The sequence below is a fragment of the Parasteatoda tepidariorum genome, chromosome 4, assembly GCF_982258835.1.
Source record: "Parasteatoda tepidariorum strain Cologne lab strain chromosome 4, Ptep-v5.0, whole genome shotgun sequence".
NCBI lineage: Eukaryota > Metazoa > Arthropoda > Arachnida > Araneae > Theridiidae > Parasteatoda > Parasteatoda tepidariorum.
Window position 1 is genome coordinate 60092199 of NC_141758.1, and position 18442 is coordinate 60110640.

Sequence of the window (18442 nt, forward strand, 5' to 3'; positions counted from 1 at the left end):
GGATAAAATTTGAATACCTTAAATATCCAACAGGATACTTTAAAATAGCTTACCAACATTTAGGATACCAACCATTTGGATATCTTAGACATGATATATTAGAGCGAGTCATAAAAACAGTTTATTCAGTTAAATTTACTTTTCAGTTTTGTATTTTTAAGGAAATGCATGGTAGTAAAAACTACAATTTTGAACCATTATAATTTTCGGTAAACCGTTACCATATTAGCAGAAAAATTACCAAATGAAAAGGCTTAAATACCGTGTACATTGGTTTTATTAACCAGAATTGGGTATACTATAGCCTACGTCACAGATCGTGTTATTCCTACTAAATTTAACTAGTAAACAGCATTTTCTGCGAACCTGATTTCTAGCAACAAGTAAAAGCATCAAACGAAGTGTCTTGTTATAAGTCGCTACTCGCCAGGTTGGAATTGTATTAGTCTAGTTCCTTTGGAAATAATTTATATTGTTATTTTACCGAAGTTTATGAATTTAGTAAGCATATTTAAAACTCAGTTTACTAATTAAACTAAAAGGTAAATGTTATTCCTTGTAAGTGGAAGTAGTTGTGCTGTTTTCATATTATACCCAATTACGTTTTTTAATTATCAGAAATGTCATTACCATACAGTACGTTGGTAATTTAAAATAATTTTTTTCTCCGTCTGGTGAACACAAAAGAGGATGCATCAAATTAAACGTAACACACTTAACGAACGTATCCACAATAATAATAAACAAAACAACAATCTTTCTACATCATTTTAGTTTCTCTGTATTTCCACACGGGCTACAACAATTGCACTCAACTTTATTCAGATATGGAACCCTAAATGTTCGACTTACTTTAGCCGAAAGAAAAAGTTCTATTAGAAGATGTGAATAAGCCCTTGAAAAAAAAAGACTAATTATCATTTTGAAAATATTTTACGTGAAGAATGAAATTTTTAATGTTATGACTTTGATGTTGGTGTATGCATATGCTGAAAATGAACAAAATAAACTCAATTATGGCTTTCAAATAAGAATAGTTATAAACTTTGAGAATAGTTATCAGGCAAAAGTAATTTGTTATTCTTGAATATGGTTATTTCGTTTTGAATTTGAGATCTCAATGAGAAATGTTTATAAAATTTTTTTGCTTTTATAAATGGACACCTTTTTCAGAATTCATTCAATAGATTGTTATTGAAAAATAGCTATGCATTTTCGAAATTAAGAAAGAAACTGCATAATGACACTCTAAGGACAATTAATCCTTTTTCATTCATATATTTGATAAATGTTTTTTTTTTTTCATTTTTAACTCAGATACGAACGAAAACAATCGGTTAAAAGGATTGAAATTTTATCTTGTTTTTTTTTTTTTTGGAAACCTTCCAACGACATTGTCTCAAAATCATATAGATTACTCGTGCTTTCTTGTCAAATTTTTCAAAAAATTATTGTTGTTTATTATTGTTTTAAGAGACATTGTGGATATTTAGCACATTGTGGATATTTATTATCTGAAATAACGGACATCATGCTTGAATTTGACACTCGTGCTGTTCACGGAGGTGAAAAAATAAAGGAAGTCAAACCATCAATTGAATTACACACCCACTATGATGAGGTAATATTTTTTTAAATCTTCTTTTATGATTTTAAACATAGAAATACAATTTAAATACATTGTTTATAAAATATTTCTTATTTCAGTGTGTTTTTAACATCGCAAAGTTATTAGTTATTGAAATGAAAATTTCCTGTTTGTTAAAACATTATTTTACTTATTTAATACGTGACTCATAAAAATTTACAATTTATTTTTAAATACCACTTTGTTTTCTTGTTTATTATTATTTTTAAGCTATTTTAGTTATTAGTGATGGAACGGAACAACATTTATAGTCTATTCTATTATTAACATCGCTAAAAACTTCTGAAAATATATCATTTCTAAGATATTGAATTATATTTGTTCAGAATATTTTGTAAATGCAGTGTTTAAAGCCGTTAATCTTTTTTGCATTTCGAAAGCAAATATCAATAATCATAAGTGTCGATATTTTGATCAATACTGACAATTTTTGAAAGGGATGAAAAACACAAAAAAATATGAAAATAGCACTTTATAAAATAAAAAAAATACATGTAGATTTTTCATAACAAGTAGACAGATTTTTTTATAAATTTCAGGCATGAAAAATTGTTTCTTTGCAGATTTCGGCCATTAGTAATCCTTCCAAACAAAGGTTGGAAAAATGCATAGCGTCATTGGAACATGCAAAATACGGTAAATATTTTAAAACTTTAAGATGAGAAAAAATTATTTTAATTATTTTTACAGGTTTCTTCCTTGATTTTATTATCGAATCGTCGGAACTTTTTATTTGTATTAAGTGGAAATAGGATAAAATATGTTGATGAAAATCAAAGGCATATTGTGCGAAAAATATTCGAAGAGAAGGTCAGATATTTTGCTGAAATATTTTGAAACAAAGGAAATACCTGTTTGATGAAGTTAAAGTTAGAAGTTAGTTAGAAAGTTAATATATCAACCATTTAGTGATGCCCTATGATAAGAAGTCTAAATTTTTTAAATCTATGCGAAGATCATGCTGTTTTTTAACGTTTAAACCCATAAAAAGGATATTGCATTATTTTCTTATCATCTATAAGAAGTTACTTTTTCTTTAGAAAAAGGAGCAGGGAATTTTAATAACATAACAATTTAAACATATTTTAATTTAACAAACCCGAATAATTAATTAAATATTAATGCGTACTCAATATTACTTTTATACATAGTTTGTCAACAACTTTCTCCGAACACCCCACAAATATCCATATTTTTTTCTGACGTCTACCCTAAGCTTCATCTCACATGGGCAACCTATTTTCAAAATTTTTATTGTTTGCTTGGTTATTAGTTTTTACGTCATCATACTTGAAACCATTGGAAGAGCTAACGTAATGCTTGCGAAACATTTCAGAAACATGAGTGAACTGTTTTTAAATGAAATGTTTTTTCATAGAAATGTTTTCAAATATAAAATATTTTTTGTTATAAAAAAATTAACTATACAAAAAAATGTTGAAGAGAATGAAAAAATGATTTTAATTGTATTCATCCGATGGCGCTTTAAAGCTACACACATTCAAGGAACTACCCAAATTTAAAAAAAATAATCATTAAAAATACTACTATAATACAATATTACAACAGCATACTTATTTATGTAAAATAAAATTCACTTGTGGAAATAATATTTCATATTACCTTATTGTCGTCCGACAGCATTTATAAAACATTATTAATTTGTCAAACATAATATTCCTCCATTTTTATTTTATAATTATTTTCTCTTTTACATAAAATTTTTCGATGTACTTTTTATCATTATTTTTGGAAGCTTTTTAACGCGTTAATAATTATTTCAAATTATGGCTCGTAATAATATTGCCCAATTTCTTTGTTTTATAAAGATAAAAATACTATGCAGCAAGCTTGGATTTATTTCATTATTTTTTAATTTTAATAAAAAAAAGTTAATATATACGATTAAAACTGAAATTGAATGATAAACAAACCCATCGATAACTAAAAATATACATTATGTATATTTTTAAAATGCATAAGTATACATTAATTTCGTCTTTAAATATGTAAGGAACATCAAACATCATTTAATGTTTTTTTTTTAAATTTCATTTTTCAATTTCAGCGTTATGCTTCTCGTCTGGGATAGCTGCTGTTACTTCCATATCACAATTGTTGGAAATTGGTGACCATGTAGTTTTATTTGATTCAGTGTATCACGGTAATAAAACACATTTTCTACATTTTTTTTTTGTCGTATGCCTGTTTAGGCAGTGAGGGTGCGATTGTTCCTGTTTTTCAGTGGCGCCATCTATGGCCAGGAATTCGACTTCTGCACCGCCATTCACACCACCACAACCCGTTTATAGGGCGGGTCACATTCACACACAAAGGAGAAAGGACATAGAATACACAGAGAGAGAAAGAAACATCCATGCCTTGCCCGGGATTCTAACCCAAGGACCTTTCTGATGCAAGGACATTTTCTATCTTGACGCCTATATTCTCTATTTTTTACTTCGGTTTTATTAAATCGCGTTCGTATTTGTTATAATGGAATATTTCAATCAAATTTTCGACCACTTTCCTGATTAGCTAGAACCCTCAAATGTCTACTAGAGCTTTAGGCCTGAAGACAATGTAAAATTCCTAATGCTTCCTGGCTGATGCAAACAGAATATCTCACGATATTGTCGTTAATAGGAATTTAACAACAATAAAGTTTCCGACCATTTTAAAGACTAGCTATATCACTCAAAATTTAATTAAAGCTTTTTGTTAAATGATATCGCAAGATTATTCTCGTTTCTGACAGCTAACAATGAAACTTTATTGACAGATTATCATTTAGTGAAAATTATCGTTAATAGAAACTTCGATGATGTTTTTCACTAGATAAAATTGTCAAGTTTTAACTGGAGTTTTATTTTTGATGACAATGATCACTATCATTTGACTGTTTGACTATGATTTCACCATATTACTGACCACAGCAAATAAAATTTTTTGTCTCATTATCTATGTAAATAAAACAAAATGTTTATGTGTATTTGTATACAGGATGTCCACTAAATGACTGACCCATTTAGTTTGAGATAAAAAGGTGTCTCTTTCGGCACTGTTATTAGAAAAGCAATAAATTTTGAAAAATACACCATATTGCTAAAAATAGTTGCAAAATTTTGAAATAGACCACTAATTGCGTTCTTCGCCGTTTCTTTAGTCGCATTAAATTTTTGTGGCAAACTTCGCTGGGTTTTCACAACACTATGATTCACTCGGTGAAATTCTAACATTAGAAATATTCGTTGTTCCACAGAATGAATTCGCGAAGTATGGTGATGACGTCACGGAAATCGTATTTTGTATTTTAAAAGGTACATGAAGCCACGTGCTTCTTATATTGATACGCATATTTTTTTTAAACGTGTCTCTATAAACTTAAATAATGGAAATTAGCACGAAGTCGCAGCGAAACAACAAATTACTAAAAATAACGGTTATATATGTATGTTTGTTGTGTAGTATGGTGATGTCGGGGTACTTATCCGCTTTTTAGCAATGTATTACTATAATAGGCTACTTGATCGGTATAATGGGCACTCATTACCAAAGTATCTATAACGTCAATAGCAGTAGTATTTAATACCACATATAGTTAAGCATCACAGGCATTATCTCCCAGATTGTTTATTTGATCCCTTTAAGAAAAAAATTTCTGCCACTCAGAGAATTCAAAAATTTAAAAATTATTGATTTCCATATGTAAACAAATATGATTCAGAGGCCAGATCATTCGCAATAGAGTTTTTGATGATGTAGTAACTCTCCCAAAAATCCAGGCCAACTACTGAAATACATTTATGGATGACATGAAGTGCAGAAAACTCGTACCTATGGCTTTTTGTCCAGTAATGTTTCTCGATGGATGAACGATTGAGTTCTTGGTCAACGACCTAGCCTTGGTGTTCTTTGAGCCGATGTTTGAGTGCTCGTTTGGTTTGCCTCAAGCATGACAATTTTAAAAAAGCTAGTAAGCCAGGACGCTCGTTGATTCTTCCATGCGACAGAAAAATCAATACTTGGCTTTCACGCCTTGCCAGTGGACATCTAAAATGCCTTACTTTTTATCAGGGTATAAAATCCTACCCTCTTTGCCCAAAATGCCACCAACATCAGGCTTCAGCTGAACAGTTTTAAGCTGCTTGGAACTTCTTCGGGAAGAAATTTACGCTTCTCCCCGCCTTGTTTCCGACTTTTTACTCATCAACGGATTTATGGATCTGATCTGACGCCGTCAGACCTTTGGAGATAAGTAACAACAACAACGCGCATGACAGTCTACATCGGCATGGAATTTTGTATATTCTTCAGTTATTGTTGCTGTTGTCGTAGTCCATTAAGGCAAGGAGTGTGATTGTTCTTGTTTTCTAGTGGCGCCATCTATGGCCAAGAATTCAACTTCTGCCACACCCGTTTATAGGGCGAACCCATTGATACATGCATTCATTCATCCACAGATCGCAATTTTGACCTGAAACAGAAAACGATCAATCTTCAATTACCCCGAGACGTAAAATTTGTTATGGGAGCATGGAGGACTCTGTGACCCATGTGTGTGTTCAATTAGTTGCTACGGGTTTGAGAAACTGATTTCAAATTAATCAGATAAAATTAAATCAGTTTCTCGGACCCTAAACAACCAATTGAATGCCTTAATAACTGGGGAATATACAAAATTTCTTGCCAATTTGACAGTTATACATAGGACAAACCGAATGAGCACTCAAATATCGACTTAAAGAATACCAAGGCTATTGCAATTTTATCTGATATCACGACATAACAGTGCAAATTTTACAGTATTATAAAAACACTGATGATATGAAATATAATATAATGTTAACAGCGGAGGCCAAATTTTAACGAATTTTAGAAAATTATTACTATTTAAAAAAATTATTCAAAATTTATTTAATCTGTAGAAAGCTATCATTTAATGACAAATAAATAAATGCAGGTACAAGAACTATGCTAAGCATTCGAGAATCACTTGGAGAAATTGATGTGACATTTGCGGATCTTCGGGAAGCAGATGATCTTAAGAAGTACTTACGAAAAAACACCAAGGTAATGTTTATTGGGACTAAGGATTCAAAGCAAATAAATATATAATTATTTATTTGTACTGTTAATAACCTTCACCAATTTAAATAATAAAATAAAAACAAATTCTGTATATTTTATATTGTAATTTAAAAAAAAAAAATAAAGCTAGATTTTTCTTATTCTTTTGACAATGGAAATTCAATAATTGTTCTTTGTTTTAATAAGAACTAAATAAAAACTAACAAGAACTAAATAAGAACTAATAAAACTTTGAATAAGAACTAAAACACTTTTTGAAAAGAATTAGTTTAAAAAAAAAACAAAAAAAACCATGCGACCAAAGGTGCCATGATCTTTTTATTATCTAAGTACGTTTCGATAGGTAAGGGGAAATCAGGTACTTGTAACTCGAGAAGAAGTGAAGTCATTATGTCTAACCACGTGATTTTAACCAGATTTAATTGGATACCTGTATGACGTCACGTGTTTGTATTGAACCTGATTGGTTATGAATCGACAAACGCCATGATTTACCTACGATGACGTCACTTGCATGAATCCAAGTGGAAATTTGCTTCAACTAATAAAAAGTATAACATAATGCTTTAGTAAGCATAATTTAAAGTTCTATAGTTGCGCATTATTATGGAAGTACTAAAATTTTAACTCTTATTATTAGGGACTAATTATCATAAATACTTATTCGTTTTAATCACACTGTTGAAGGATTACAAGTCAAATGGCCTCTTTCTTAATTATTTTCTTGTATCATTTTGCGTTTGTAAAAAATTTGACAAATGGCTATTTTTACTTTTTTTTTTTGTTTTTTTTTTAGTTTAAAAAGATTTTTGCCAAAATTAGATTTATGAGCCATACGCACATTTCTGAAAACATATTTGAATTTAATTACTAAGTTCATAAAATCTGAAAGACGTGTACAGATATAAACAAAAATTTAGATAATTTGATTGGGTTAGATTTCTGCCATAAAAATTGTAGATAGATCAAAACTAAGAAAAATGTAGGATAAAGTACAAATGTCAAACAAGTAAAGTACTTGAATGTAAAAAATACACGATAAGAAGCTTCATATTTTGTATCCATCTGATATGATTATTTTTACAAACTTCAACAGTACCTCCACGTGATTGAAACGAAACATTCTTTTTATAATGATCCTACGTTTTTATTCAAGATTATGAATTATTCTCGAAAATGTATGTTTCGATAGATAAATAATTAACATTAATTTAATTATTTTTATGTACTAAAATATATATTTTTTCTCTAGATGGTATGGATTGAAACACCATGCAATCCAACAATGAAACTAGTGGATATAGCTGCTGTTGCTCACATAGTAAAAACTCAATCTAAAGCATTTCTGGTAGTGGACAATACATTTATGTCCCCCTATTGTCAGGTAAATGTCAAATTTGTCTCGAAAATCACACTTCACCGAGTAATAATTACTATTATGTGGAATTAGGGAAAGATTATTACACTTTAAATTTTCTGTAACCTGAATGATGTTCAGCTCTGTGATAATATTTACTAACATTTAAATGATGGAACGATTTAGCATAGTACCTAGTAATTCGAAAAAGTTTGTGGGGTTGTATTTATTTTAAACTTCAAAAAATGTTTAATGTAACATGTAAATAGTGATTCATAACATAAAAAATGTGTATATGATTTTGAATTGTGAGCAAAAATGTAAAATTGAACACCCTGAATAAGTTCTGATTGGATTTTTATGCACTAAGACTAAATGTTAAGGGTTGAAGGGGCTAGAGTTAAATAAGATTATTAGAGCAGACAATATTTTAAGTTACGGAATCAAACATAAAAACGGACTTTTTCTGATTAAATATAACTTCATTCCAATCGAACGTTATTACAATTCCTTGAATATCGAAAATATGGTTTCAATAGTTTGTTTAGGACGAAGGTCGAAAAATAAGACTCCTTCATGTTAATTTTACTTTTTGCATATTTCACCATATCTCGAGGATTTTTTAAGAAAATCGAAATATTTGAACAGAAGGGAAATAAGATGGCGCCTGGAGTATCACACTTTAGTAAGCAACAGTGCTCTCTACTGGCACAACAAAGTACTTTCTCAAACACATTTCTATATGAGATATGCTTATTTAGGTTTCCAATACATGCCTTACATTTTTAACCCCTTAACGATCTGTTAATTTTCAAGAAAACGATCATAAAAGTGCCTATTTTTTTGGCTTTTGTATTTGTATTACGTATTTGATTAATGCTGCAACTAGTTTAAAACAAACTAGCTATCTACAATTACCTTAAAAATATCCTGGTACTGCCATTAGGTGTGTAAAATTAGAAATAAAATGTTTTCCGGGCAAAAGAAATGAATTAGTTTTATTCTTATTGGCTCGTTACTACTGAACACTCCAGCCCGTCAATATCACGGGAGCGAGAAATAGCGGGCGAAATTTCACCCCGTCATTTTCACGGGAGCGAGAAGGAAGGGGTTAACAGAAATTTTTGAACCCACCTGCACATGAATTTTTTTTTGTCTAATTTAACTAATCAATTTTGAAATGTGATTTTTTAACAAACTTGATAAAACATCGTTGAATTCTTAACAAAATCTTTAGAAAGTGGATTTATATAAAAGTTTTGTGCTAAGTTATTTACTTGAGGTTAAAACGACAATTTATTAAGATACATCATTCTACAGAATTTTCTAATTTAGAATATAAATATCGTCAAATGTGTTACATTTGTAACTAATTCATATTTCATCCATTGGATGTTGAATGTGCTGCATGGGCCAGTGTGGGCAGGTTCACATTTTCCCCACCACCATGTGTCTACAGTAGAACACGCAATGGCGTGTGCTTGCTTATGCTCTAATGCTGGTAAACTGAAACTATACGAAGCAAAGGATAATATTAAAAAAAGTAAAAAAAAAAAAAAAAAACAATTATATTTATAACATACAATCACCTTTTTTTAAATTCTGACAAAATAAAATGTGCTAATAAAAAAATAAAGAGAAAATTTAAAATTTACTTTTGCACCCTAAAATAGTTCTTTTATAAATTTCTACCAAAGTATTAATAGTGTAATTATATGTAACTGCACATAGAAGTGAACAGTGCGTATAGTAAAAAAAAAATGACCACCATGAATAACTTTTGATATAATGATTGGATCTACACGTTCTAGAACTCAATCTTAATTATTCAAGGGGTGACCTCAAATATGATTGTTAATTAATTAGTGCAATTGATATTTTAAGTTACGAAATCAGATACAAAAAATTACTTTCTTTGAATAAACATAACTTTTTTTGACGTAATCGGATTTCTGATCTCCGAAATATAGGGGGTAGCGCAGTTTGGGAAATATGGTCCCCGTAATTTGGTCAAGAGAGCTATTTTGGGCCCCTTAATGTTAATTTGATTTTTAGCGTATTTCGTTATATCTGGAGAACTTTTCAATCAAATTGCAAAATTTTTGCACACAATTATAAAATTTCTTTATCCAAAGACATTTCCATTAAAAAATAACTTTTATTGAATATTTATTATTTTTTATTATTTATTTAGTTATGATCGAAAAACTTTTGAATTGTAAGGAATAAAATTTTTAAACATCATTTTAAAGAATTGAAATTTTATGGCAAAATGCAAAATTTGAGTAAAATCGATAGAAAAGTTCCTGAGAAATTGAATTTTAATTTTTTTGAAATTTTATTTCTCAGGAACTATTTAACCGATTTCGTTCAAAGTTCGTATTTTGCCTTATAAAACTATATTCTTTAAAATAATTAAAAAATTTCTATGCTTTGCAATTTTTCAGCTAATATTAACTAAAATAATAAAAAATAATAAATATCTAATAAAAGTTATTTTTTGCATAGAATTATTTTTGGATAATTAAATTTTATAATTATGTGCAAAATTTTTTCAATTCGCTTGAAAAATTCTTGAGTTATAACGAAATAAGCTAAAAGTAAAATTAACATTAAGGATTCCAAACTTAGGACCTGATCAAACATAATTAGGATCATATTTCCCACACTGCGGTTACCCCCTATATTATGGGGGTCAGAATTCTTAATCGGTCAAAAAAAGGTATTCAGAGAAAGTATGTTTTTGTGTCTGATTTCGTATTTCTAAACATCAACTGCATTTAATAATTAGCATATTTGAAGTCAAATCCTTGAGCCATTAAGATTGAGTTACAGAACGTGAAGATCTGATCATTTGATCGGAAGTTATTCGCTGTGGTCCGTTTTTTTTCTTCTTTTTTTTCGCGCACTGTACATCAGTGAGTCCGATCTATGATATCTCACACAGAAAGTTTGACCAATCAAAATAAGGTTATTCAAGATGACCACTCTAGTCTCATAATCACTTCCCTGTCCCCTATATGAAACAATGTTGATATAATTATTATTGAACTTATGTTCTATTTTAAAATTATATTACATTATTACTAATTGTTAAACAGTATAGATAAATATTTTTAAAAGAAATATTATTTCAATTTCGGCAGGGTGTTTTTATATACGTTATTATAGTAGATTGAATATAGTGTGTATTTCAATTTTCATTGCAGAATCCACTCCTACTGGGAGCCGATATTGCTATGCATTCTTTAACAAAATACATGAATGGTAAGTTTAAGAAAGATCTTTTTCATCAAACGCAGAAGATAGCATATACAGGGTGTAATAAAAGTAATCATTAAAATATCGTGAGAAATATAAATTGTTAAATATGGTGAAAAATACTCCCTGGAATGAAGTGTAAAACTTTTGAAATATAATGAAGTGATGTATTTAATGATATCAAACTGTAATAAAAAATATGAAATGAGAATCCCCGTTTTTTATTGCAGTTTTGTATTTTCCAGTAAAAAGGAACCGGATTTGAATGAAAGGTTTTTTTTTTTTGGCATGTTTGATACTTTTTTAAAAACTTATCTAATGACACCAAACTCATCTTCCACCCTCTGAGATTCAATCTAAAATCAGGGGATGACAGTAGGGGCCGAAGTTTGGTTTCTTTAGATTAATTTTTCAAAAAATACCAAACGCGTGTATTTTTATTTTTCGAACTGACATGCGTTTTCGAGTATTCGCTGTAAACAATTTGTGCATCGTTTTAATTGATTACAGCGCCATCTGTGAATCAAATTGGGATACTTTCTTCTGGAAAACCGTAATCTGCAATAAAAAATAGGGGTTCTAACAGAATTTCACGTTACCCGAGAGGGAAATTCGGGGTCAAGTTTGTTATCATCGATTGCATCTTCAAAAAATATATTCCTCGAGTAATTTTAGGTGTTTACTTGTCGAGATATCTCATCATTTCTATATTTGCAAACACTTTGTATAAACATAAGAAATCTTGATTTCGGAAATATTTCTAAGTTCGGAAACAATTCAGAAGTATTTTTATCAAGTCCTTAAAAAAGATGTTCTTCTTTGGCAAAATCTATTAAAACCTTTTATTTATTATGAAATGCCATAAAAGCATTTAAAATACAATAAAAAGTTTCTGTAATATAAAAATGTTACATTTTCGTTGTTCAAAATTAATTCTGATTCTAATAGAATAAGCTATGCTATATTTTTCTGCGATAAACTATTTTTGAAACATAATTGTCGTATTTGATGTTTTGTTAGTTTATTATGTTCTATTTTTTTAAACTTTATTTTTTATAACTTTTTTATTAAACCTTTTTTATTAAAAATTTTTTATTAAAACTTTTTTATTAACACTTTACCAACTGATCCAGGTGAATTCCCCATTTGGCAATAGTTAGATGTAACTTTAAAAAAATATCCTAGGTGCAATTTGTTCGATCTGTAAAGTATTAAGAAAGTATAATATAAATATTTATATAAATCAACTATTTTATTTACATATAATATTTATAGAAGCCGCAATGGCTCAGTGGATAGAGCGTTCGCCTCACCAATGAGGTGAACCAGGTTCGAATCCCAGCGACGGCTGGTCGACACGAATTCCGCATTCGGCTTGCACCGACCACAGTAAAATATCCTTAGTGGTAGACGGATCAGGGTTTAGAGTCCCCTTGCCATCTGGCTAACCGTGGGAAGTATTCGCTGATTTCCTCTCCATTTAACGCAAATACGGGTTAGTTCCATCAGAAAAGTCCTCCACGAAGACAAATATCTCTCGATGCTTGATCCAGGTGTTCCCTTGTCTTCTGGATTGGGTTCAAAATTGCAAGGCTAGTTGAACATTAGTAGTCGTAAACCCAAAATTGGGTCGGCGGTTCAATGACAGTTATAAATGCAAATATAAATATAATATTTATATATAATATTTATAAATAATATTTGCCGACCAGCCTGTGTAGGAGGCATGGAACTGTCCTTGCATCAGAAAGATCCTGGGTTCGAATCCCGGGCAAGCCATGGTTGTTTCTTTCTCTCTCTCTGTGTTCTATGTCCTTTCTCCTTTGTGTGAGAATGTGACCCGCCCTATTAACGGGTTGTGGTTGTGTGAATGGCGTGGCAGAAGTCGAATTCCTTTCCATAATGGCGCCACTGAAAAACAGGAACAATCGCACCACCACTGCCTAAACAGGCATATGACAAAAAAATAAATAAATAAATAATATTTATATATAAATATAATACTTGTTTAATATATACATAATATAATTTGTCACAGATAATATTTATTTGTAACAACTATAATTAACTACTATTTATGTTCTTAACGAGTTATAAAATGATTTATTCAGGTCATGGAGATGTATTAATGGGCGCTGCAGCTACAGGCAGTGAAGAATATTATGCAAAACTCAAGGAATCAGCAGAGCGTAAATTTTCTTTTCTATTTTATTAAAAAAATTGATAATTATAGGTGGTGTAGTTTAGGAGTCATTAAAAAGTGACTTGAATGGGATGAATGCTTGAAAAACCCGGCTCTAGTTCATAAAATATTTGCAAAATGCATTAATCTTTTAAATGTTGAAATATTTATGCAACAAATCAGAATGTAATGACGGATATAGTAAATATTATTAACATTAATAAAATTCAAAAAAAAAATTGGCTTAATGAAAATTAAGTAATGGATTAAGCAAGGAAGTAATGTTTCAACACAGTTAATGCATTTATTTCACTTTCACTTTATTTTGAATTTCAACAATGCGCTTGCGCCTCACCAAGCACCTTTGATAGAAATGCCGATTTGATGAAACTTATTTGAATAGTTATGTCCACTAACAAAAAAAGAAAAAAAATTGAGGCAATCATATTTTAATGTTCATATTCAACACACTTTTACGATCGTACATCCCAGCTTATTTCTGCGGCCAAACAAAGAGCACCCAAATTCAGACAGGGAAAAAATGGCTTCCTGTAAACAAGGGTGAAGTGAGAGCGCCAATCAAAAAGAACGTTATTCTTTTCCAGTTTAGAAATAATTTAAAAGTCCTAAAAATGAACAACCTTTAATCAATTTTGTAATGGGATTTTTTTTTAGTTCTGTATTTATTTGTTACAATTTTTTTTAAAAAAACAATTTCTTTTAAGCACTAATTCTTATTTTTGAAACTCCCTTTAGCAGATACAAAGTTGTTGTTTTCAAACAATAACGCAATATTATTTTTTTTTATCATTTGAGTAACGTAAGGGTGTATCATTATTTTTGTAGAACTTTGTAAATAAACTAAAAAAACTCGTCAAGCCGTAGAACTAGAAAAAAACAACAACAAATGCAAATGAAAAGAAGGCTTAAATTGTTTTATATCACCAGCCAACCTTTGAATATCGATTTTTCTTCACTGATATTTTTTCATTAACATGGAAAATATAATGGAAAAAGTTAGTTAACAGAAAAGCAGTGCTGCAATGTTAGTTGAAAAATTAAAAAAAATTCCTGTCAAACAAAAACAAATTTAGGATTATCCATGGAATTTGTGTTGTTTAGAAGTAACGCAGGGATTAAAAAATTTCTTTTTTTTTTATCTTTCTTTTTTCATTACAAATTTCTTTCTTTCTTTTTTCCAGTTATAGGATCCTTGCCTTCTCCTTTGGATTGTTATCTGGTGTTGAGAGGGCTTAAAACATTACATTTGAGAATGGAACGTCACATGGAAAATGCTTCTCAAATTGCATATTTCTTGGAACAACATCCAAATGTAGAGAAAGTGTTCTATCCAGGTTTCTATTAAGAGCTATTATTTATCTGACCATATATACAATACATAATTCTTTATAATAGACCTTTCTATGTTTTAAACACTTTTTTTCTAAAGTGAAGTCAAAAAAAGTATAGTCATGTATATTTTACCACACGTGAATCCATAATACAGTGGTTTGCTATATTATTAGAGTAATTATGTTTGAAGAAACTTGGAAGTGTTTCGAATAATCAATCCCTTTTCGGTTTTCTTCGACAAATGAATAGGTTTTGATTTTTTTCCAATCCAAATTTGCCCTTTATTTCTTCATTCCTCCTTTTAGACAGGGACAAGGAGGACAGATATGGTTTCATTGGATTAGGACTGTCTTGTCCCGTGATATATATATATATATATATATCATCTTGCTTTGCGCTTTTTTATTATAATAAATCTGAGTTATTAGGTCTACCTTTACACCGATTAAAATACAGTAATTTATTTATAATTCTATGTATTAAAACATAGACATTTCAAAAGATTAAAAAAAAAATCTCAGTCAAGAAGTTTTCTAATGATTATTATTCTATACTTAGAATTCACAATAATTGTAACTTAATAACTTAAAATTCACAACTCTAAAATTAAGCCACCTGTTTTACAAATGACTGGATTTGGAATAAAAAAATCCCGATTAATAAAATGATTTTAAATAATTTTAGTTGGAATCCTACAACTTAAAAAACGTTGAAGCTTTCGGTTTTGTCGAAATATCCTAAAAGTTTCTAAAAATCTTTTTTTGGAAAAATTAGTACTTCAATACCTTTACAAATATTCCAGGATTAACCTCCATAAAAATATTTGTGATAGTTATTTTCCATTTCAGAGAGCTTTGGCATCAATAAACTATCATTTCGATTTTGGTAACTTTTATAAATCACGATTATTTTATGATTCATATAATGCTTTCATACCTTCTACTTTGCGAACTCTTATTAAGTGAATATTTCTTGAAGGTCTGAAAAGTCATCCCCAGCATGAACTTGCTCTGAAGCAATGTAAAGGATTTGGCGGAATGGTGTCGTTTTGTGTGAAAGGAGGCATTGAAAAGGCGAGGAAAGTGGCAGTCAATATCAAGATATTTATACTTGCTGTCAGTTTAGGGTCATCAGAGAGTCTGATGGATGTGTCGTAAGCGGTTTTTTTTCTTTTAGTTTCTCACAAAAAAAAAATGTTCCAAGACATGAAATTTTAGAATAGTTGCAAAACATAAAGAGCTTAGAGCCCTTACAAATTTATCACAAATTAATATTTAATAGACTCATAAATAATTAAAATAATTTATCCTAGTTTGAAAAATTCACAGAGAAAAGTAAAATTTTGATCATAAGAACAAATTTATTTGTAGGTTCCATTAGTTGAGTGCTTTATACATATTTGTTCACCATACCATATTAGTTTTATCACCAGAATTATGTTTTTAAAATATTAATTCTATAAGAAACGTAATTTTTTTTTTGTCGTGTGATGATATAAATTCTATCAATGGTGTGATTCTCCTTTACACTATCATGACTTATCAGATTTTGATAAAATAATTATTTTTTTATGCAAATAATTTTGATAACATTTATTTTTTTCCACTGTAAATCTTGATGATGAATATATCCTGATTTCGCTATTTTTACAGAAGTTCTAAAAATATAAAATAGGCGAAAGCGTTATATATTTCCTGTTAAATATATTAAAAAAAATCCAATCTCCAGTATATAGCTTGCACGGCAATTATCTAGTTTTATATACATAAATGAATTGCAAAAACGCACGATATTTCAATGTATCCAAAACACATAACTTCATTAATTTTGGCAACAAGTTGTATTGTAATGATTGCCTTCAATACATATTTTTAGGATCCCTTAAAAAATGAAGTAAGAAATATCTGTACAAATAGGCATCAAAAATGAATATTTAAGAGAGAAGAAGCAAAAAATAAAAAAAATAAGTATGTCTGACGAAGCAAGATTACAGAAGATGGGATTAAAAGCATCAAAACTTTCTTGACTTTTTGAAGAAAAAGGGATGAGTTGAAAAGCATATTTTATAAATACTATCAAGCTGCTTATCATTTGCTCATTTTTCTAAAATAGAGATTAATCAAATTTAGATGGGTTTTTTGTTTTACCCTCGTTTAAGTATAAACTTGCGATTCCAAATGTGCACCCTTTTTACTTCATCTTTAATTAGGATTTTGAAAAATATATTTTGGGCAATGATTATGGAACATCTTATATGTGTCTTCAAACAGAATTTTCCTATTATCGACCAAGCCATTAATTATGTTTTTATAGTTTATTTCTTTAACTACTTCAAACAATGCAAAATATCCATTAATATAAAAGAAGAAGAATGCAAATATCAATAAATTTACTATTAAAAATGCGTATTCTTATAAAAGTATTTGTAAAAAATTCTTATACACCTATACAAGTAACACATATTTAAAGTTTACCTTTAAATATGTGTTACTGCTAAAAGTGACACAATAATTGTGAAAAATGAGATAATGTTCGTAAGTCGTTTAATTGTCTGTGACCAATTTTAGGTAAAAATAAAAATGAATATTGTATGGGTATTCAGTCAAAAGCTATCAATGTTGACAAGGGCTCCTTTTCCCCTAGCAGCAATGTATAGTGACTCATACTTTTTTTCCCCCAAAATGGAAATCAGCTATCTTTTGTTGACTAGAGCTATTTTATTCAAAAAGGAATATTGACTAGGGTCATTTTTCTCAAAAAGATAGCAGGCAATTAAGCACTTTGCATATAGTGTGGCTTTGAGGAGAACTCCTCCAGACACCCGTCTCGCTTCGCGGCGGGTACTATAGTTACGAGGAAAGATCACTTCGAATAGGGGTGTGGATTGAATAGTTTTGTCTTTATCCTAGCGTAGGTCGTCATGAGTAACTTTCGCTTGTTATCATAGCCGCAGACAGCCTCAGATTTTCAGTCTGGAGGACTTCTCCTCAAAGCCGCACCATACATTATATTATTTTAGTCACTTGTCTGTATACCGAGGATACATTTAAAGCTTATTCATTTTTATTAAGTTTACTTAAATTCGAAGTTGTAAAAAGAAATTTTCTAAATTCAGATCGTTGATGACTGCTGGCTGCGTCACAAAGGAAAAAAGAGCCGAAATGGGTATTCCAGAAAACTTAATAAGATTGTCTGTTGGCTTGGAATCAGTCAAAGACTTGATCAATGACCTCGATCGAGCTTTGAGAGCATAAATAAAACTATTTTGTATTAATTCATCGATGTTTGCTTTATTCTTATTCACCATACATGAAATAAATTTATTAAATGATACTAGGTAGTTTGTTACTTGCTTATTAGAAACCCTCTGTAATTAGAGTCGCTTCAACTACGTTTTAAGGTTTTTATAGGTCCTCTTTAAAAATAATATGGATTCTACTTTCTCTCGGATATCCTGTGTAGAATCATATGAATGAGATGTATCCTTACTTATTAATAAACTAGTTACTATTTCGTTATGCATTGTTTTTTAAGGTTCTCTTTAAAATTA

At 29.6% G+C, this 18442-nt stretch overlaps 2 protein-coding genes across 2 annotated transcripts in view; one reads left to right on the forward strand and one right to left on the reverse strand.

Annotated features, from left to right (window-relative positions):
* Nucleotides 1–18442, reverse strand: part of LOC147810992 (uncharacterized) — a 75117-nt gene that overhangs the window by 28630 nt on the left and 28045 nt on the right. The gene's annotated exons all lie outside the window — the stretch shown is intronic.
* LOC107443281 (cystathionine gamma-lyase) lies at nt 1323–18170 on the forward strand. The gene is made up of 10 exons (XM_016057097.3): nt 1323–1621; nt 2212–2284; nt 3717–3812; nt 6612–6721; nt 7992–8123; nt 11306–11363; nt 13469–13546; nt 14742–14894; nt 15871–16045; nt 18008–18170. Exons 1-10 carry the CDS (start codon nt 1532–1534, stop codon nt 18144–18146), a joined length of 1104 nt encoding a protein of 367 aa, XP_015912583.1. The 5' UTR covers nt 1323–1531; the 3' UTR covers nt 18147–18170.